This window comes from Stenella coeruleoalba (assembly GCF_951394435.1).
Source record: "Stenella coeruleoalba genome assembly, chromosome: 7".
In the NCBI taxonomy this organism is placed as follows: Eukaryota; Metazoa; Chordata; class Mammalia; order Artiodactyla; family Delphinidae; genus Stenella; species Stenella coeruleoalba.
Window position 1 is genome coordinate 17,926,130 of NC_137153.1, and position 22,634 is coordinate 17,948,763.

At 42.2% G+C, this 22,634-nt stretch overlaps 1 protein-coding gene across 4 annotated transcripts in view; it reads left to right on the forward strand.

Moving 5' to 3' along the window:
• INTS9 (integrator complex subunit 9) overlaps nucleotides 1-22,634 on the forward strand; it is a 109,045-nt gene that overhangs the window by 34,536 nt on the left and 51,875 nt on the right. For 3 of the 4 annotated variants that reach the window (XM_079925771.1, XM_079925769.1, XM_079925768.1), the window contains exons 3-6: nucleotides 4,027-4,087; nucleotides 7,770-7,832; nucleotides 11,561-11,700; nucleotides 13,674-13,760. In XM_079925771.1, coding sequence (XP_079781897.1) covers nucleotides 4,027-4,087; nucleotides 7,770-7,832; nucleotides 11,561-11,700; nucleotides 13,674-13,760 — 351 coding nt within the window. Of the gene's footprint in view, nucleotides 1-4,026; nucleotides 4,088-7,769; nucleotides 7,833-7,866; nucleotides 8,099-11,560; nucleotides 11,701-13,673; nucleotides 13,761-22,634 lie in introns of those variants that run through there. The other variant, XM_079925770.1, reaches the window with a different exon arrangement.

The window sequence follows — 22,634 nt, forward strand, 5'->3', positions numbered from 1 at the left end:
TATCACATTTGCTTTATCACTGCCTCTTTATGTTACATACGCATGTAGTTTTTTCTGACCCATTTGAAAGATAGACACCATGCTCCTTTGCCACCTAAATACTTACGTGCCTGTCTTATAAGAAGGACATTCTCTTACATAACCACAGTACAATAAAGAAAATCAGTTAACTTAACGTCGATACTATACAAGTATCTGAGCTCTGTACCTTATGTACATTTCCCAAGTTATACCAGTTCATATTTCACTGTAATGCCTTTTATAGCAAAAAAGAAAAATAACTTACTGGTCTAGGATCCAATCCAGATCACACATCGCATTTGGTCGCGTCTTTAATCTCCTTTAATCTGGAAGAGTTTCAGTCTCTATGTCTTTCACGACCTTGCCATTTTTAGGAGTGCAGGCCAATTATTTTATATAACATCTTTCAATATGGGTTTGTCTCACGTTTCCTCATAATTAGGTTGGGGTTACTATTTTCGGTAGGAATACCACACAAATGATGGTACGTGTTATCAGAAGGCACTTGATGTCAATTTTCTCCAGAATCACCTTTTAGAAATACAGATCTAATCTCGTCTTTCACCTGTTTAAGACCTTTCAGTGGTTTTTCCATTGCTTTTAAATTTATTTATTTATTATTTTTGGCTGCGTTGGGTCTTCGTTGCTGTGTGCGGGCTTTCTCTAGTTGCGGCGAGCAGGGGCTACTCTTCTTTGCGGTGCGCGGGCTTCTCATTCCGGTGGCTTCTCTTGTTGCAGAGCACGGGCTCTAGGCGGGTGGGCTTCAGTAGTTGTGGCACACAGGCTTAGTTGCTCCGCGGCATATGGAATCTTCCCAGACCAGGGCTCAAACCCGTGTTCCCTGCATTGGCAGGCAGATTCTTAACCACTGTGCCACCAGGGAAGTCCCTTCCATTGCTGTTAGGATAAATACCAAGTCAGTCTTGGTACATTAGGCTTTATGCCTCTCTTCTAGTATCTTGCTCTTTTCTTTTCTTTCAGTTTCAAAGAAGTCTTATCTCCTGCCTGGGAGCAGTCATACAGATTGTTCCTTCAGCCAGGAAGGCTCTTCACCCCTCCCTGAACCCACCTTCCCTTAGCCTATTTAGCAGGAGCTCCTCTCTCAGATCATTTATGACTCCAGTTTCTATATGGGAAGGACAGAGAGAAGGCATTTTAGTTGGTTGAGGGGGAGGGTATATATAGGACCCTCCTTGAAATTTCATTTGGATAACCTTTTTTTTTTTTTTTTAAGATATCCATGCCAAAGCCTGGTGAGAATGGTTGGAGGAAAGTCCTGGGCCTTGTAGCTGTCTTCTTTCTTTATTCCCTCCAGACCTTGCCCCTTGACACAGTTTCCCCTTGACTCTGCTACCATCCAGATGTCAGCTCGTTCTTCAGAGACTCAAGAAGAACTGCTGCCTTGATGCTGCCTAGACGAGTCCCTGTTAGGAGACTTTGTGGTGCCTTGTGCGCTGTGTGCTGCCTCGTCATTCATAACAGCTTGTTCTCTGTGTGATTACTTGATCTGTCTGTCTTCCCTAAGCCCTCAGGAGGACAGGCGCGTTTTGCTCATGGTCGTATCACCAGCAGCTGAGTGCTCGACACATAAATCAAGATTCATTAATGAATGAGTGAAGATGCATACCTTATCCTCCTTCAGTACTTCACCAAATGATGAGGTTGTTTCCTGTCCCTCTTTCTGGAAAATCGCCCTCTGTCTTCACCTCGTAACTCCTGTTCCCTCTCAGATTTTGTAATCATTAGGAACAAAGTAATAAATCTCTTCCTCTTTGGTAGCTTAAAGTTTGCTAACTCTTCATGGTTTAGTCATTAACTTGTTGGTCCCCAGTAACAAAATATTTTCATCTCTGTAGTCAGCATCCATTTGCCATCTGATGACGCATTTGTGTGCCCCTTTATCATTGGCACTGTTGTTATAACATGGTCTTGCTCTCCTTTGAGCATTCAGTACCATCTACTAGCAATTTCTTAAATCCAGAATAACTACAGATACTTCATAGAAGGCTTTGACGTTATAAAAAAATGTTTAGCAAGAGTGAAAACCACAATACCTGAAATTTTTACTTAAAAAAATTTTTTTTCATAAGCAGTGTACCATTTCTTCTTTTGTTTTTTAATTTTGCTGCACCAGGTCTTAGTTGTGGCACGCGGGATCTTTTTTTTTCAGTTTTAGCATGCAGGCTGTTAGTTGCAGTATGCGGGATCTAGTTCCCTGACCAGGGATCAAACCTGGGCCCCCTACGTTGGGAGTGCAGAGTCTTAACCACTGGACTACCAGGGAAGTCCCATAAGCAGTGTACCATTTCTAATCACTTGATGAGGACAAAACTAATTGAATCGGTCATCTGTAATTTGGAGGTTGACTTGTGTGTGTCTGATGGAGAACAGACAGGATGCATGTTCTTTGATCTAGTTCTCTTTGTAAAGGGAAGTGGATATTTACAACTTCTTTTAGAGAGTTAGTGTGCGTGAAATGAGAACAGTATTCGGATTGTCTTGTCATTACACTTTTATTAGAATGCTTGGTTTTTTAATCTGATCTGGTAGTAAATAATATTTTTTAAGAAGTAAGAAGTCTATAAGTGAAGGTATATATGTGACTGAAATGAGATGGGAATTAAACAGCTAATGGTAATAGAGTATTTTTCTGGGAAAGCTCCCAGAGTTTTAAAAAAAGTTTTTCAGGTATAATTTATGCCAACCAAACTTGATTCTCCTAGTAGTAATTTTCATTCTCAAGAATGAAATCCAAAAATTCTCACTTTTTGATTAATAAAGGGAAAATGTAAACAGAGAATCTAGGTAAGGGGTATGCGGGACATCATTGTACTTACATTCTTACAGCTTTTCTATTAGCTAGTAATTATGTCAAAATTAAAAGTTACCCCTTAAATTCTCACTTTTTTTCTAAAATTAGATGCATGTATATTTTATTCAGGTTTTTAATCTTTCCTAGAAGATTGACAAATATTCACATATCTATGTTTCAATTTGACTTTCGTACCTACCACCTAATTACAAAGTCAGAATTTGATAAACTTATTTTAGAGAGAGGATCCAGTACTATACGTTAACTTGGTTTCTGATTATAGAGTCTTTTAGTCCCACGCCCATACTTTGCCTTTAATTTTTACTTCACAGACTAATTTTGTGTTGAAGTGCTAAATCCTTCTGCCATCCAACTTGTACTTCTGTGTGCTTTTCTTCATATATCACCTTGATCGTTAAGTTTTTCTTTTTACCAGCATTTTTTTTTCTCCTGAGTTATTTGCATTTTCAACCTCCAGTATTGGTCAACCAATAGCACACAGTTAAATCCTGAGCTTACCAGAGTGAATGATTTCTGATTCAGACTTCTTTAATGTAATGTATATATGAAATTAACCTCACCTTCTAGAAATTACTCACTTAGGTATGTATTTCATAACGCTTAGGAAAACTAGCTTCATTTTCCGGAATTGGAAACTCAAGCCACAGGTAACAAGTTGACTAATTCATTTATAAGCAATGAATCCAGAAGGTGGACTCAAGCAGAATTCAGGTTTTTATTTGTGGTGAATTCTGGCTGGTAGGCAGCTTAAGTGCTCTTGTCAGACACCTGACCCCTCTGAGTCTGTTTTGTCATCCACAATATAATGGTCCCATTCGGCCTTCCCCTCAGGCTTGTTGTCAAACACAAGCAAGGTGAAGTCGGGGCCAGTGATGGGAAAACTGTACAGTGCTCTAGTGTCTCATCATTCTTTTTTCTCTTTATTATTCTGCATAGCATTCTTTTAATTTTCCCAATTTAGCGCAAAACTATTTGGCTTTTTAATGTTCCACTGCCACTAATTCTTAAGCTTGATACCACATGGTTATTTTTCGTCTTTTTGATTAGTATTTTGGGTAGGCATTGCTGCCAGTAATTTCAAACTGTTTTTCACTTTATGGAGCCAGTACAGTCACCATGAAATCACTGAGGATTATAATCTATTTAGGATAATTTAATCTTTTGTTTTGCAGTCCCAGGCTGTCTAATCTTCCTGGCTGGTCCCTAAAGGATGGAAATGCTTTCTTGGACAAGGTAATGATTAGCTGAAGTGTATCTACACCCACTGGAAAGCCATCTTGTCATACCGGAGCCACCCGATAATAATGTGACTGATGGGCTCATTATTTCCCCTGTGTCTTCTCCCTGAAAAATCCCATGTAAAGTCTTCAGTACTTGGTAATTATTGTTTTTAAGAGCCTTTTAAGGAGTCTCAGTGTTCAGGTACAGATCCAGTTTTCTCATGTGTAAAATCTAAGAACTTCTGCTGCAAATACATTTTACCACCACAAAAAGAAAACTATTATTTTTAGAATTGCAATGAGAGTTTCAGTGGTGATGCTTATTAGAGAATTCCATCTAGCTCGTTTCTTCTTTTTTTTTTTTTTTAAAGATTTTCTTTTAATGTGGACCATCCCCAAAGTCTCTATTGAATTTGTTACAATACTGCCTTTTCTTGGTTTTTTGGCCCCGAGGCATACGGCATCCCAGCTCCCTGACCAGGGACCGAACCGCACCCCGCCCCCCATCAGAAGGTGAAGTCCCAACCACTGGACCACCAGGGAAGTCCCTAGCTCATTTCATTTTGAGGCTGTACTGACTCTCCACCTGTAAGGAGTGAACTTTTTTTTTTTTTAATAACTTTAAAATCCCCCCAGACATTGTGAGTTTTAAATTGCTCTGTCAGGGGTCAAATCAGCTAGGGCTTTGTAAAAAGTCTGAGTCTTATTCTTTGGGTGATAAGAGGCCACCAAGGGTTGCAGCGGGCAGTGTCTTCCTCTGCTCAGACCGCTTTGGCTGCCATGTGGAGAACAGACTGAGGAGCTGAGTGTTTAACTGCCGGGCAGTGTGCTCTTGGGGGAGTGGGAGGGAAGCATGTTTTCAGGTAAATATGAACAAAGGGCCTTCCAGACTATGATCTGTGATCCTGGTAGCCTGGAGTGAACACTCCTATAGGTTGTGAGAAAACAACATAGTTCTAGGAATCTAGGATTTGGGGTCCTGTTATGACTTTAATCACTAACTAGGCCTAAAGTAAATGACTCAAATTACTTTTTTTTTCAAGGCTATTAAATTTTTAACATTAGATTATCTTCACAATAATTCCTTCCTCAGATCAGTTTTTAGGCATTTAACGTATACGTGAGAGACCCGAGATACAAAAAAATGTTAAAACTATAATCTAGTCAAATTTTCTCCTGAAAAAAATCAGAGGGTAAAGGAAGATTAAAAACTGTCAAGCTTATCTATGCCATTCTTAGGCCTCCAAATCATTCTTCCTCTCCCCAGTTTCAGAATTGAAAGACTGAATAAGTGTAAGCATCCTTAAAATGATTCATCTGAATTGGATAAGGCATTTCCTTCTTGTAATTGGTATTGTTAAATAAAGAGGTGCTCTTTTTACAGAATTAACTCCTGTACCTACACCCCAACCTCGAGTGCAAGCCAAATGCATGATTTGAAACCAGATTTCCCTCATAGCTAACTGTAAAAATTATGTGACAATCAAGAATCTGTGCACTTGATGAAATTTCAGCCTAACTCTCTGCTGGCTGTAAATCATTGTTCCCTGGGAAAGGCTCAGAAGCATCCCATTACCTGTGCATTGTGAGCAAAATGACTTGCATGTCTGTGTGGGAGCATTTCATTAGGAGGGAGTGGTGAATAAAATAGAGTAACATTGTAAGTGCGTGGAATGGCAAATATGCTGCTCCAGGCCAGGAAGGGTGAGAGCCTCAGAGGAGGCTCTGTCATGTGAGGTACACATACCCTGGTACATGGCAATATGGCGAAGGAGATTACATAGTCAATTTAAGGCCAGGCAGCGCTTATAAATTTCCCATGATTTGTCTTTAATCATTTTTAACCTCATCCTAGGGGAGCTAGGAGTCTTCTTCCATTAAACATAATTGCTCATTTGTTTTTAGCTGGCAGGTACATTGTAATTAAGGATGGTTTTCAGGGCTTCCCTGGTGGCATAGTGGTTGAGAGTCTGCCTGCCGATGCAGGGGACACAGGTTCGTGCCCCGGTCCGGGAGGATCCCACATGCCGCGGAGCGGCTGGGCCCCTGAGCCATGGCTGCCAAGCCTGCGCGTCCGGAGCCTGTGCTCCGCAACGGGAGAGACCACAACAGTGAGAGGCCCGCGTACTGCAGAGAAAAGGAAAAAAAGAATGGTTTTCAGTCTCTTTTTGGCTCAGCGCTCTACTGGTTAAATGGTACTCATATAAGGAGAGGAACCAGAGTTTACAGTGGAAGGCAAGGGGAGGAAATATTCTATCAAGGTCCTGATAGGAGACTTGTAAAATTCAAAAGGAAAATAACATACAGTTAATACCTTATTTTCAGGTAAAGATTGAGAGTAAAATCATTCAGACTCCAGTGTATAAATATAGGTACATATATATGAATATATAGAAATTTATGTTTGGTGACTAATGAAAACACAATGGAACAAAGTTCTAACAGTATTTTTCTCTTTCCAGAAAGAGGAAACTGTCAACCAAAATCTATCTTTTAGTGGTTTCATTATAGAGTGATAGATAGCTTTAACTTTGGAGCAAAAACTCCTGCATAGAGTTCAGTATAAAGTGTCATCAAGGGAAGGCAGCAACTCTGGTGGCCTCCTGGGGGCATTGTAGCAGACTCTGTTGGTGGCCCACTCCTGTCTCTTCAGTGTCCTATGTCATAAATCCAGCTGCCAATACCTGTATGGCTTTGCCTGACAGTTTTTTCCGAAAGCTGCCCCAAATGCACGAGTTGCTATATAAATATCCCAGGTCCCTTGCCCCTGAGTGGAATAACTCCCAGGTATTCTTAGAGTTTCCCCATGGGAGTGACTCCCTGTTGCCCACAGTGGTATGTAGCTCTGTAACATATTCGTTATCGGTCACCTGCTTTTCCCTTTATTTATCACTTGCCCTTCCTCCTGCTGGGTTTTTTGTTGTTCCTTTGTTTGTTTGTTTTTAGCACCTCCCTTATAAGCTTTCACACACCCTTTCTCAGGATCTGTTTGTGAAAGAATCCAAAGTAAGACAGGCACATTAAATACTGTAGGTCACGGGCAGAGTGGGAGCTGCACTAAATTCTCTCTCTTTATAAGTACACTTTTTTCTTTTGAATGGTGGTGGTGGTGGTGGTTTAATCCCTACCCTGTACTCTTCATCTCCCTCCTTATTTGCCCCTCAAACCTTGGTAGGAGGAGAAAGGGGCTCTAAATCATTTGTCTATGCCCTGGACTCCTAACCTAATTGCAGAACAAAATCGCTGGAGGTGCTTGTTATAAACACAGGTTCCATGGCCTCATCCTTAGTTTCTCACCCTTTAGATCTTAGGTAGGGCCCAGGAATCTACTTCCATCAGTGTTCCAGATCATTCTGGTATTGCTGGTATGGTCCATCTAACAATTATTTGGAAAGCTTTGGGTCATGAGTTATGGAAGCAGCATGTGTCCACACATGGCTTCCTTGAAGAGGCATCAAGAAATGTGCATTCAAGTCCTGAGTCAGCCACCAGCCAGCATTTTTTTAATCCTAAATAAAACATTTAGCCTCCCTGAGCTTAAACAATGAACAGTTGGCCTAAATAAGCTTCCAGCTTCCCTCCAACTCCAGCAATCTGTGATATTTCATGGAAAGTTTGGTTTGGGGATGAAATTTCTTTGGCGCTGTATCTATTGGATATTACTTCCTAGAATTTTTTCTTTTCATGTCTTTTAGGAGCTAAAGGAGTGCTCAGGTCATGTATTTGTGGATTCTGTGCCCGAATTCTGCCTACCAGAGGTAAGATTAAAGTGAATCTTGTTGTAGAAACAAAGCGTATCTTATCATCTCTCAAACTGAAATCAGGAAATAATTTTCAGGGGCTTAGCTTCCTGTTTTCAAATTGAAATGGATCTGTTATTCTAGGCACTTTGTTTTACAGCTAAAATATCATTTAGGAGCTTTTTATATTGTCTGTAAATCACTGAAGTCACTCTCTTCTTCCCGTCCCTAGCTTTTTCTATAATCCACATTGACAGTCACACTGGAGCATAGTTTTGAGCAAGGTAAAGAAATATCTCAAGCCTTTTAATTTTGTAATTACAGTCATCCCTCGGTATCTGCGGGGGATTGGTTCCAGGAGCCCCTGTGGATACCAAAATCCACGGATACTCAAGCACTTTATATAAAATGATGGAGTGCAATGGATAGAGGTTTCACAGCCACAGATACAGAAGGCCGACTGGATAATGCCTGTGTCTTAGGTTAGCCATACTTTTTCTAGTCTTGGGTAATTGGGAGTTGCTGTTATCTAGCCAGTATAGTAAACTGTAAAAATTCTTGCTGACTTGAAATGACATATGGAATATTGCTTGAAATTCATGGATTCTGAACTGAGTCATGGATATCTGTTGCTTACATATTATCATCACAGTGAGACTTGTTATAAGTGTTTGAGTCCAGTTTCATTGTTTTAAAGGAAACAAAGATCAGTTTGCATTAGTCTTAAAGGAAACTAATCTCAGCTGACAGGCCTAATCCCCAGAGTGGCCTAGATGGAGTTCTCAGCTCACAGATGAAGTATAGGGAAGCCAGTAGCCAGTCCAGGGTTCCTGAGGAAATCAATAAGAAGCTACCATTCTATTCTTTCCGTGTGCCCAGGGGATGTCAGTGCCTGTCGAAAATACTTTCACATTTCAGTGCCAGAGAAAAAAGAAATTGGGAGTGCTGTGTCCCTTATTTTTGTCCTTTCTTCCTCTCTCTCCTTCCATTTCTACAACTTCCTTTGACATCCTTTAGATAAACTTTTTTTTTTCTCTTTTTGAAGTAGATGATGTGCCCTTTTAGGACACCAGAGTGAAAGAGAGGAAGAAAAACAAAGAAGGACGTGGTAATTGAAACTGGCAAATAAGGGAGAGTTTGAGGTAAACTAGTAGGAACAAGTGTGAAGGTAGACAGTTATTGAGAATCCTGAGCTCTCCCTAACTGCTAATAAAATCTTTTTCGTGATCTTCATTTGTCATTTAGGAGTTGGTGGGGCAGTTCCCCATCTGTTCAAAGATTCCTAGTCGTAGGTGCTACATTTATTGTCAGTTTACTGCCTGTGGCACTGACTGCTGCAGCCTTCAGCTTGTGGCCCTCAGTGGAGGATACCTGGCTTGGAGTTCTGGTGACTTTCTGACTTGCTCCATCAACTACTAAGCTTTGAAATTAAACAGTCACCGTTTTACAGTTCACCTTTGCCAAGCTAAAGCAGCACTGTTATATTTAGGGTTCTAAGGCCATATAGGTTTTTTCAACTAGTGTCATAATTTGTGGTTTATGACAAGTTATTAGTAGTCACTATTTTAAGGGAAACCAGGGCATTGTATGATCAGGAGAAAATATGAGAGTTGTTGAATTAGGAGAGAGGGACTGACTACGCTGTCCAATCTTGGCTGACTTGTGGCTGAGCCAGGCAGAACTGAAGTCCCAGTCCTCGTGGAATCTATAATCTAGTGCAGCTACCTTAAATATCTTTGTATTCCCCCAAAGTCTACGCTGTAGACTGTGCATAAAGTCTAGGACAGTATAGTAAGCAACCAATAAATTATGATTGTTTTGACCCAATTCATGGTCTGTAGAACCCAAGTGTCTGTATATAAAAGTTTAAAATTAAAATAGTCTTTATGGGATTTCACTGAGTGAAAGTATGCAAGTAAACATATAGATGTGAATGTATAAACATAGTTTGGGTGTTAAATTTATTTCTCAGGGGAAAATTTTTTATGTAGGCACTCTTGATATATATACAAGCAGAAAATATATATATATATATATTTTTTTTTTTCTCCCCAGCTGTCCTCACCAAATTTCTTATCATTCTAGACTCTATGGGTTGTTTCTTAAATAGTAAAGAGAAATTTCAAATATTCCTACCCAGTTTCTGTATAGGTAGAAGGAACGTAGGGATGCTTTTCGGTTTTACTGTTGCTTCAACTCTTCTTCCCTTGTTTTCTTCTGGACGTATCACTCTGCTACTATGTCTTCATCTTCTCATTTGTTTAAAAATGCTTCTAGAGAGTTGGTGGGGAATAGGACCAGCAGGATGTCCCATGACCCTTTGTTATGTGAGGATATTGTCTTGGAAGAGCAGTACACGGCATGGGGTTAAGTTATGTCCTTAGACATTTTATTCACACAGATTGCCACTGCCCCGGCGGTGAGCAGCTTCTGACCTCTAATCTCCACACTGTCCTCAGGAGCTGATTATGCCTTGGCGGCTTTATTAAATCAACTTACTTTACACATAAAGTCACCAACCAGAAGATACCCACAGCCAAAATGGCACACTGTCTCTGTTATTTGCAAAGAGGGCACAGACATCTTTGTTACTTCTACTCCGTGGGGGACATAGTAGCTCTGTGACCCATTCTGCTAACTAAAACTCTTTCTTGAGTTACCCCATGCTGTCCGTACGGTACCATACAGTTTCCACGGGGTAAGTTCCGTGAGGGAGAGCTCAGAGACTAAGATGATGTCTCTGAACCGCTGCATCTCACTTTTCTCCACAGAGGGTGCTGCTTATAACGAGGCAGTCCTCCAACAACAGTGCGCCAAGGCCTGTTATGTCCTGGCTGCCACAGCGGGGAGGGGACAGAGCTGAGTCACACGGGACTCTTGAGCTCAGAGACATTCAGTTTTGGGGGGACAAAATGATAACTTTGAGCTGCCTGCCTTTGTACAGAATAATAACTGCCACGAGAGGGATATTCATAAAGCGCCTTGACAGTTCAGAGGAAGAAGTGGTTTCTTTCGTCTGGGCAAATAAGGAAGGCTTAGTGGGAGAAGAGAATTGAGCCTTAAAAGGCAGGTAGGACTTAAATTTATGGAAAAAAAGTTCCCTTCTACTAAAAGAGTTTTCATAAAAATTTACCAAACATGGGTAGCATTTTTTTCTCACCTGCCAACCTGTCTTTTCCCTTTTCATATGACCTTAATAATGGAGTGAAGGGTAGAGCGGGGGTTGTGATTAGGGTAGAACACAAGAGTATAACCTCCTCTTACGACTCTGCCACTACGTTTGCGGGGGGCTCTATACCCAACACTAGTGGTCAGAAGTTACTCCAAAAACAGTTGCCTCCCACATTTGACTTCTGAAGAGCTGGTTTCTGTGTGCCTCTCCCTCACGGCTGATACTGTGCTGTCTGCTTCGTGTTACGTGGTTCCCCCTGCCAGGCAGCAGCTGCTGAAGTGTCCTGTTGTCGTTCATCCTCACATGTCTGACTCGCAGAACTCTGTTTTAGTAAAATCAGAGCACCTCTGGCGGACGGGCTGCACTCTCATCAGTAGCCATCCTGTCCTGCCGCGTAATGTCAACATTAGGAAATATCCTAAAAGGAGAGAATAGAAGTGTTGCAGGAAAGGCATCATTATTCTGTAGCACCAAAGCCACTCCTCTGCATTCTGGCAACATCATTTTTCAGTCCCATCACGTTGATCTATGTGCCCCGCACAGATATCTATCATTCCCTCCCCTTTCTTTTCAGACCGAGCTAATAGATCTGTCTACGGTAGATGTGATCCTCATCTCTAACTATCACTGCATGATGGCTCTGCCCTACATCACTGAGCACACGGGGTTCACAGGCACGGTCTATGCCACAGAGCCCTCCGTTCAGATCGGCAGGTGAGAGCATTTCTTCTTGTGCCATTAGAGAGTGGCTGGCGAGCTCCTCCCTTCAGTGGTGACTGTTAATAGAGTGTTGTGCGAGGTGGGATTGTTATTTCCCTCTGAGCAGCTGACCCAGAGAACAGGCACGAATAGACAACTCTCCAGATAAAACAAATGTTCTTTGGAGTTGCCTAGAGACTGATGCTGCGAGTAATGGTCGTTAGTCTTTTTTAGAAAAACGGGAACAGGGAGTTTGCAGAGACAGCTCCTCTGTGCAGATGATACTAATTAGGGGAAGTATCATTCAGTAGGATGCCACCAGGATGCAGTGCAGAGAGCTTCGGGAGAGAAAGGAACACAGCATATTTAAGAAAAGAGGAAGAAATTTTACTACTTTGCTTTCAAAATTTCCCCCCTCTTATGGTTTAGTGCAGACTATAAATGGGGACGGCTTGTAGAAAACAGGGTAATTAGATGGTTACGTTGTCTGTACTGTTGACATAGTGAAACTCGGGACTGTATGGAATAAAAACCTCAGAGCCCTTCTTTGACTCTGAGAACGCTGTGCTGTCTCTTCCCCTGCCCCTCCCAAGCCTCCATGGGACAGATGGTTGTTTCAAGTAACCATAGCATCATTTAGTGAGAAGAAAATTACCCCAGAAGAAAAGAATTGTGTTGAAGCAAACAAAGAAGTATGGTATAAGGTAATACTATCAAGACCCGAAATATGGGATCTAAGTGCTTTGGGTTCTAGAATCTGACTGAAGTCCAATACGATGGAATTACCAGAAATGAAACAAAATATGTCCTTGTTTTTGTGTCAAACCATATTACCTGCGGTGTGTACAGAAAAACATAAGGGATCTGAGGAAGAGACATTGTAGGAAAGTAAAGCACTCAAGGTGATTTAACAGTTTTGGTGAGAGGACAAGCTGAAAACATTAGATTCTAGTCTGAAAAAGTTAAAGCCTGAGGATGGACATACCAGACAGTTCTCCAGAAAGCTACCGCCAGAACAATAATGAGCCTGGATCCCGGATCTTAGAATGCTGGAACTGGTACTGCTCCTTCAAGACGAAAGACAATTAAAAAAAAAAAAAAGATGAAAGACGATGATAGTGTTAGGAATAAGTAAATAAGTGGAAATGAAGTTGTTCGGCATTCAAATGCTAATAAATTTATGGCTTGCCATGTCTATGTGTTTATTGGGAGAGGATTTAAGTCAATGTGGAACATCTGTACTGGATTATGTAGGGGATTCAAGATGTTGAAAGTCTATTTCTAGCTTTTTGGTCGTCCCCTAGCCATCCAGGGCCCCATCAGTGCTCTGTTCCCATGTATTCCTCAGAGCATGGGATCATCGATCCAGTTGAGTGAGGCATCTCTTAGATGCCCTGAGTTGTGATTCTGTGGTGATCCAGCTTGTGATCTGCAGAGCCTGTCCTCTGGCAGGTCCTTGAGTTAGAGTTTTAGGATTAGGCCTTCGAGTATTCTTCCATGTGGAATTTTGTTATTTCCTAAAATGTATATGAAGAAAACTTATTTTACCAGTTTAAAATGTCCATTTAATATTGTCATTAAAAAAAATCCTATCCCCACTTCTGCTGCCACCAAAATCAGGTACTTCATGCTCATTTAACTATTTGTCCTTTTGTGTTTTTAATTACCTAAATAAATAAAGGCAGAGGTCTTAAGAGTGTGAGTTAAACCATAGGCTTATATATTTCATTGTTTAGAGACAAGAAGCACACCAGGCTTATGAATTAAATCATTTACATTCAGAATTTTTAACGTGAAAATTCAACGCAAAGGCTAGGTTTTTGTTCAACTTTATGTAAAATGGTGCCCACGTTTATGTGCAGCAGAGAGAGGAAAGACGACTGGGGAGGGCAGGCAGGCAAGCCCGCTTCTCTTGGCTACAGTGTTAAGAGTGCCATGTTTTTCTGATTCCTTTTTGAGTGTTCATCACTTTCTTTGTTTAAACTCAGGCTTCTCATGGAAGAGTTGGTGAACTTCATTGAACGCGTGCCCAAGGCTCAGTCTGCCTCCTTGTGGAAGAACAAGGATATTCAGCGGTAAGCAGCAGGCCGTCTACCCACCATGGCAGTAGAGCTGGGGGCTTTGCAGAAGAGTCTCAAATGTTACCGTATTTTCTGCTCAAACGTTTATACTGTTAGAATTAAGATTCCCCTTTCCCTGTGTTATGGAAGGGTTGTGTTTGATTCAACCGTCGTATTTGACAGGCAACCATACCATATGCAAGGTAGTATGCTAGGTCTGGGAGGTTTTGGGGGTTTTTTTTGCAGTACTCGGGCCTCTCACTGTTGTGGCCTCTCCCGTTGTGGAGCACAGGCTCCGGACGCGCAGGCTCAGCGGCCATGGCTCACGGGCCCAGCCGCTCCGCAGCATGTGGGATCTTCCCGGACCGGGGCACGAACCCGTGTCCCCTGCATCGGCAGGCGGACTCTCAACCACTGCGCCACCAGGGAAGCCCTAGGAGTTTTTAAAAATAAGTAAAACAGTTGGCTGTCTCTATGAGGTGCTGAGGGGTTAATGGGAAATCGGACAATTAAACAGCTAAATTACAGTCTTGGGTGGCATGTGTTATAAGAGATGCCTGGTTACAATGCTGTAGGCACTCAGAAAATGAAGAACTTTCTCTGCTTAGGGAACTGAGGAGGACATTCCTTAGGAGATGACAATTAAGGTGGGTCTCAGAGGAAGGAAAGGACTTTTCCTGATAGAAAGGGTCGTAAAGTGGGGTCCAGGCACAGCACCGTAGGATATAGTATATTAGGGAACAGTGAGAAGTTCAGGGTGGGTTAGAATTAGCTGAGTAAAGAGGTGAAAGGCAAAACCAGACAGGGACATTGGAGCAAGATAATGAAGCGTCTGCTGTGTCAGGATGGAACTTTTTATTATTGAGAGCGGGAAGCCCATCAGGGGAGGTTGACAAGGCGGTGAATGACGTGATCGCATATTTTTTTAGGGGAAGTAACCCTGGAAGCACAAGAGAGGATGGATGGGGGTGCAGAGATGGGGGCGGGAAGCCCAGCGGCAGAGCTGATTCAGAAACCCAGGCGAGAGAACAAAGGCCTGGGCTAAGGCTGTAGATGATGAGGTGAAGTAAGTAGAAATGCAGTAGAGGAGGCGGGAGGCAGCTTGATTCTACTTCCACTCTCATATTTGATCGGCAGCAGAGGACACGAGTCAGCCCTAACATACTGCAGTTGGTCCAGCCCTGCCAACTGCTGCCCTCACCTCCCGGCACCGCAGCCCCAGCCATCCAGGCCTGGCGTCCAGACTCTGGAGTAAAAGCCCGTCTGTGACTTCTTAGGTCACGTGTGTTCCTTACACTCCTACCCAAGTCCACTCTTCTCCAGCTACCTCGCCACTGGGTTCTCTTTCCCTCTAGGTCCATGATTTGTTTGCCATCTACTTAACTAAACTTTAGAATGTCTTGGCTTTTGTGACATTCTTTCTACAAGGATATGAATATGTAGCTAGGAGAATATGCTGTGGTTTTTATGCTGTAACTGTCTCAGAGTTTGAGCACGTGAGTCTCCTCCTTTATGTGTTCCTTTTTGTACGTGTTATTTATTTTATTTAACTTATGTAGCACTTGTTATGTGCCAGACACTCTTCTCAGTGCTTTATTTAATTCACTTAGTTCTTTAACGTTATCATTTTACAGAAGAGAAAACAGTCACAGAGAGGTTAAGTAAGTTATTCGAGGTCAGCCAACTAGTGGGCAGTAGGATTTGGATGCAAACCCAGGCAGCTGGGCTACTCTGGTTCCAGAGTCCGTGCCCTTAACGCCTGTGCTGGGCTGCTTCTCAGCCACATACAGGCTTCTCACGGGCATGTGAGCCCCCTCTCTTAATCATTCTCATGAGGGAGAAGTAACATAACTGCACATTTTCTCCTGTGTTTTATGGATCTTCTTGTTTCTCTGTTTCCTTGACTGGGGATATGGTGTCTGTCTGGCTTCTCATTAGGAAACGCCTTCTGGACACGCACTTGTCTGAGTCTTCTCTGTACACATGGATGGCTTCCTTGATCTGTCCGCCCACCCACTCGGTACAGGTCCCCTTCTGCCCTCGTTGTGCGTGCTTATTCTCAGCTCCCTTCCTCCTGCCCACTGCATGCCTCCTTCCCCTTTTCTCCCTCTCCCACGTGCCCACTGGCCCACATTCAACTCACTTCTCTCCATCTCCCTCCTTAGAAACCTGAGGACTTTGTTTTCTTTCCCTGTGGAACACGTACATCTTGGCTTCCCTCACTTCCTCCTTTTAAATTTATACCCTTAAATATTCTGCTACAAATAATTTTGGCACACCAGAAATGATGTTCAAAGGTCACTGTTTCCTGAATCCCAAACCCTGGGCTAAGTCTTAAGGAAGTCCAAGTCCTTATTTTGCCTTTTTTTTCTGTGACCTTGGGCAGAGTCCTTGGCAGTTTTCTTTGCTTCCCATTCTTTGTAAAATACAAGATAACTGGCTCACCAGAAAAAGGGCCATCATATATTAGGGAAAAAGGTGAGTTGAACTTGAAGGAGCAGAGGACTAGGGAGGGGGCCAGAAAGTTATTTCCTAAGGTGCTTAGGAAATCGCCCTTTTTAACAAAGGTGCTAGTTGAAATAAAACCTTGAATTTGGAGCTTCCCTGGTGGCGCAGTGGTTGGGAGTCCGCCTGCCGATGCAGGGGACGCGGGTTCGTGCCCCGGTCCGGGAAGATCCCACATGCCGCGGAGCGGCTGGGCCCGTGAGCCATGGCCGCTGAGCCTGCGCGTCCGGAGCCTGTACTCCGCAGCGGGAGAGGCCACAACAGTGAGAGGCCCGCGTACCGCAAAAAAAAAACCCAAAAAAACCTTGAATTTGCTGTCTCGCCACCAGGTGGACAAAAATCAGAAGCTGTTGAGAGCTAACTTGGTAGAGAAGAAGTTGGGCCAGTCGGAGACTGTATTTCATTACTTCATGCATCCTGACCATAGTTCTGATCCTGGTCAAGCATTTTGTTTTGGCTTTTGAGTGTGAGATGAGCCATAGTTACTGACAGACAAAGAGAAGAGTCTAATTATTGGAAAGATTGTGCTGAGGTGTTAGGCAAACCAAGAAAGCTGTGTCCTGTTTTTCTCTTGGAGAAACTCAGCATAAATATTAGAAGTGGTAGAAAAATTTGAGGAGCTATTTTTTAATTGACATCAAATAAGAGAATTCTTTTGAAATATTCACCTAGAATTTAATCTTGGGCCAGAATACTAAAAGTGCTGCATTTGAACATTTATGCTGAAGGATTTACACCACTTTAAAAGTTCCCTCCGTCATGAGCTAGTTGATATCAAGTGTCCCAAGATACTGTGACATACTGTATTGAGAAGCACTGGTGTTTTTTGTTTTTGTTTGTTTGTATGTTTTTGCTGTCTAGTACAGTGACTAAGTGATGTGGGCTTTGTCTTCTATCTATTTATTTATTTATTTTTAAATTCCTGCATTCTCCTTGTCCGGTTCCTATAAAATAGGGGTCACAAACTCAGATGCCTCCAGGGGTGAGGAAGGGGTTTATAGGTAAGTACAGGAGTGAGGTGGGCTGCCAGGAATTGTGGACCAGTGACCACACCTCTCTAAAAGGGCGGCTGACACACGGCTTCAGCAGACTTTTGGCCGTATGGGAAAGTGAGTGCATCACTGCCAAATCTTCCCTTTTACTTTTTTTTTTTTAAAAGAAGCTCTAGATCTGGATGTTTTAAATGTGATTTTTTTTTTCATCTTTAAAAAATGTTGGCTCTCACATTAAAGTAAAATTCTGTATGATCCAAGCAAAACGCCTCCATGAGTTGGATTTGAGCCCCCAGGTTTTGACTTATACTTAAACCTTTACAGGCAGTCTCTTGGTTAAATGTCAAGAATTAATGCATCTTAGTAGCTTAAGAATAAGACCAACTAAAAAAAAAAAATGAATTAAAATCTTTCAGATTCATTGGTTTCTGACAAATTCCTTTAAATCACAGGAAGTTAGTTTGAATTAGCATTTGATTTAGTATTAGTATGTTTACCAAAAAAAAAAAAAAAACCATTACTCTTGCTTTTCGGCAGCTGCCTCACTCCCTGCCTCAGTCGACACTGCTCCCTGAGATTTATTTAGAAGTTAGCCATCCTTCTTCCTCATTTTGACATTGTAGCTTATACTTCTTGAAAAAGAGATTTTTGAAGGGTAGGAAAAGGAGAATGCCTTACAAATTTTCGAGCCTCTGACGTTCCCATACGCACTTCAAAATTTAGGTTTTTAATGGGAAAATTTAAAGCACAATATTCCACTGAAGAAACTTATCCAGTCTCTAGTATTTTTAATATAAGGGCAGCATTTTTTGTATAAGACTAGAAATTTACAATTATAATTAAGAATAAATCACTACAGGGTATTGTCATAATCCTCTGACAAGCATTAAGGAGTTATGCATTAATATATTCCTGGCTGAAGTGTTATGGCAGTTTTCAGTACTCAGAGCTTAAAATGTGGGTTTATATCTTTTAGAAGACATAAAATTTTTTTAAAAAGCATATTGTACTTGAAGTTCCTCTGCTCTGACACTCCTTGGGTATTTATAGAGGAATTTATCAGGTCTAACTATGTAGTAGGAAGAAAATTAAAGCTATGGGCTTGGAGGTCAAATAGACTGGTGTTTGAGTTCCTTCCAGATCTGCTTCTTAGCTGCAGAAGTTTATTTCTTCTAGGTTCTGTTTCCTCGTTTATAAAATAGAAATAATATTAGCAACTTCACAAGGTTGTTGTGAGGACTAAATGAGTAATAAAAGTAAAGTCCGTAAAACAGTGCCAGGCACACAGTAGGTGCTCAGTAAACACCAACAACCTTTCTCCCTTTAATGATACACTTGGTTCACATAACCCCCTTTCAGTAACCAGCACACGTCTGCCTTCCACAGCCTTATTTATCTTTCAGTGCTACCTTTCCTGACGAGAGCAAAGTAGTATAGTAGAAGGAAGACTGTTTTCCTAATCCCACTGTTGCCTCTAGTTAGCAGTGTCATTCAGATCCTGGGACTCAGTCTTCTTTTCTGTAAAATAGGAGAATTGAATTAAACTATCTCTAAGTTCGCTTATGTTATAGTTTTTAAAGATGCCCTTAAGCAGGTGCTCAGAGAGTGGCAGTACTTTGATGGAGTCGTCACAACTTTGCAGTTCTTCAGCTTTGCACTTCCAGAAACTTAATCATTTCATTTCACTCAGAGTTGATTAGCCTCTGAAGACTGGTTTGGGCTAACTAAACTCCCAGGATACTGACTGAGAAACAAAAATCCCATTTAATTACTTTATCCTGAGATATCTGCGTAGCTCCAGAACTAGGGTGGTTCATCTGTCTAGGACTCTCTGTTCTGGGCAGCAAGTCCACTTAAAGAGATCAAATTATAGGTAAGAGGTTTTTGATGAGCATAAAATTAAAGCAGAGATGGTTTAGCCCCTCTCAAGAATTGTTTCTATCATGCTTCGGTAGCCTGAGCAATTGCCTTTGCACTTTTGAGAGAGAAATTGATCTAAAACAAAAAAACAGGGATTATAATCTGGTTTCAGTTTAGTATTGAGAAGTGCTTGATCTTCAGGCTTTACTTTTGGTAAATTCCATAAAGATCACTCTGCTAACCCATCTCCACCCCACCCCACTCACATGTATAGTAAGCATACTTCACTGTAATGAAAGGAAAGAAACTTTACTGCTTCTTGTATTCTTTGTATTCTGCTCTTATATTTATTTTGTTCAGTCATTCACTCATCAAACACTTAGAAAAAGCCCAACCAGTGTTTTATTTATAAGCTTTTAAGTGGTCCCTGTGGACCTAAAAGTCCTGCTCTTTTAAGAAAACACATGATGTTGTGCTGGTAGGATGGAAGAAGAGACAGCAGAGCTCTGGCATGATGTCAAGCCCTGGGAAAAAAGTTTATTAAGCACTCAAGTGTGATAAGAACAAAACAAAAAAATGAAATCTTTTAGAAAGTACTTATTAAGCATTTAGACTCTGAGAACTTGACTTTGATAAATTGGAAAGCCAGAAAAAACAGAACTAGTTCCCATTGGGTTTCCTTATCCGACTTATCCTTAATCAGCCAATAATCCTAATGGCTTTGAATGGCTCTGTAAATGCCTCTTTAATTATGGCCTCAAGCATAAGGAGAGTTTTAGGGAAAGCTGAGTTAGACAAGATGTTAGGAGATAGAAGGAAGTAATGAGGAAGTGACTAAATATCTCAAAAGAGTAAAAAAGGTGTTAGCGAAAGAAATTTGGGGGTATAAATAGGAAACTTAGAGGACTTCAGTCTCATTTGTTCATTAACTACCAAGTGCCTGGCATTATAAGTTTTCAGGGAAATGCCCCCCAAAGTTTAAGGCATAGTCCCTGTACCCAAGGAGCTTGTTGAGCAGAGATTACGTACTAAGTGGCAAGACTCAAGCTGGGTTTGGCAGGTTAAGCAGGGTTTGAATGAGGGAAGAGATCGCTCCAAGATAAGAGAACATTGTGGGCAAAAACATAGCAACATGGCATGATTGAGAGGGGACTGGCTTGGTTAAAATCAGCCAGTGCACACCAGGAAGGAGAGAAAAACATTGAAAGCTAACCTTGTACAAAAGAATATTGAAAGTTTCTTCTTTTGGAAAAGCCAGCAATACATTTGACTAATTCCTCGTTTAAATCTTTTGTCTAGCTGATAGAAAACTTATCAAAATTGTTTGTGAAAACATAGTCACCAAACCTGTGTGATAAAGGAAACCTCTAACATTTCCAAAGAGAGAAATGACAAATAATTAGTTTTAGATCTGAAAGTAGTGTAGTCAGTATATAAGGTACCAGAATAAGATACCCGAAGAATTTAAGCATAGAGTGAAGGGGAGGAATTCATAGGCACTGAATATCATAGATTATATAATGTTAATAATATATATTATATATACACATATGTGTGCGTGTGTGTGTGTGTGTAATTTCTCATTTGCTGTGGTCTTCAACAGTTTTTGAAGGAAACATTTTACCCTCAGTTTAGATATATGAAGGGAAAAAAGAGGGTAGGTAAATTATTGAATATTGCAACTAAAGCAACTAAATTAGGTATGAAGACCAACCTTCTACAAATGTTCTGTACAATTAGAGTTTGTAAAAATGTCATTGATGAGACCTGAGAAAAGCCCAGGCTGAGTTGAGGTATTAAAACACTGCCTCTGTACTAGAACATGGCCCAGAACACTTCCTAACTTATTAGTAGTTCTGGGTCTCCCACCAGGCTGCCCTTATCTCAGGCTCCACCGGGAGGATCCCATTCTTGGCTCACTCACGCGGTGGTTGGCAGGATTCAGTTCCTCAGGGGTGGTGGGTAGCCGAAGCCTCCCTCGGGTCCCTGTCACATGGGCGTCTCCTCAGAGCGTCTCACCACGTGGCAGCTGGTTTCATCAGAGTGAACAAGAGGGCAAGAGAGAGACTGTGGGCGAGCAGGAAGTCTTGGTCTTCTGTAACCTAATCTTGGAAGTGACATCTTGTCACTTTTGTCACAGTCTCTTCACTAGAAGCAAGCCGGTTGGTGCAGCCCACACTCAGCGGGAGGAGCCCAGGCAAGGGGGTGAATATGGGAGGCGGGGAGCCTGGGGAACCCTGTCAGAAGCTGCCTGCCACCGAACCCTAAGCTGAGCAGGTCAGACTTGACACCAGAGTCATTGGGACCTGCTTGGCCTTCCTCTTCCGGCTCAACGGTCTGTTCCTCCCTGGCGTTTTTAGCACCTCGGTGCACACTTACTGGTGCCCTTCAGATAAAACAGACATATGGATCAGCAGAACAGAGTAGAGAGCCCAGAAATGAACCCACACACCTGTGGCCAGTTAAAGAACGTGGGTCTAATCTAGCTGGTGTGCGACTTATTAGCTCAGCCTCGAGCCGAGGTGTCTCAGTTGCAGGGCCTTGGCAGAGCTAAGGGCAATTAAAACAAATCCAACTGAGATGAAAGATGTGGTTGGGCTGCGTTGTTATTCACCACCCTCCCCACTCTAGCCACTCGCATGATAGCCTTCCAGCTCTGGTGTAAACGCTTCTGCTCCTATCCAGCCCAGAGTAAGAAGTCTTTATTTTTTGTGAGGGGCAGTCCTAGGAAGCCCAAGCCATGGGGCTCCCTGATCTGGAGGAATTTAAAGGAGGAGCTAAAGCAGGGGAGTAATATGGGTTCTTCCTTCAGCCCCTCTAGAGCAGTGCCTGGGCCACTCAAGTTCAGAGTCATTGCTGCTCATCAGAGTAAATCACCTTGGGTGATTTCAGCACAGTCACCTGTACTGAAGTCCACTACAGTATTGTTGGAAAATGCATGTTCTGGGGCCACGATGGCTGTGTATATTGGAGATGGTTGGAGACAGTCCTTACTCAGCATCTGTTCTGTGCCAGACGCTTACGTGCAGTGTATCATTTATCCCTCACAGAACAGCTCTAAAAAGGAAGTGATACTCTCCCTGTTTTACAAACGAGAAGACCGGCTCAGAGGTGAAGAGGCAGTGCTGAGATTTAAATCTAGACAAGTCTGTAAATCCTCCCCTTTCCCCATGATGTGCCTCTGAGAGAAACCTCTCCTTCCTCAGAGTGGGTGGCAGAGAGTTGCAGGGGTGCGGAAGGGGAGAGAAGCGGTAGCAGCGGCCCCTGCCAGTAACCTCCTCCAAAGAGAGCTTCTGTGCCACTTCCCTGGCTCTGAGACTCGGGCCATCTTCCCAAAGAGCACAAACGATGTGTACCTGACCTAGACGAGTATCTCAAGACCTGAGAAAAGGTGACAGGTGGTCTAGATTTTAAAGCAGGGGTGTTGTGCACACAAAATATGACGAAGAGGACTGTGGTGGAATGTTACGGGCTTGAGGGAGCCTGGCGCCGCAAGAGCTGTTTATAGCTCAGTATATAGAATGTAGGCCAA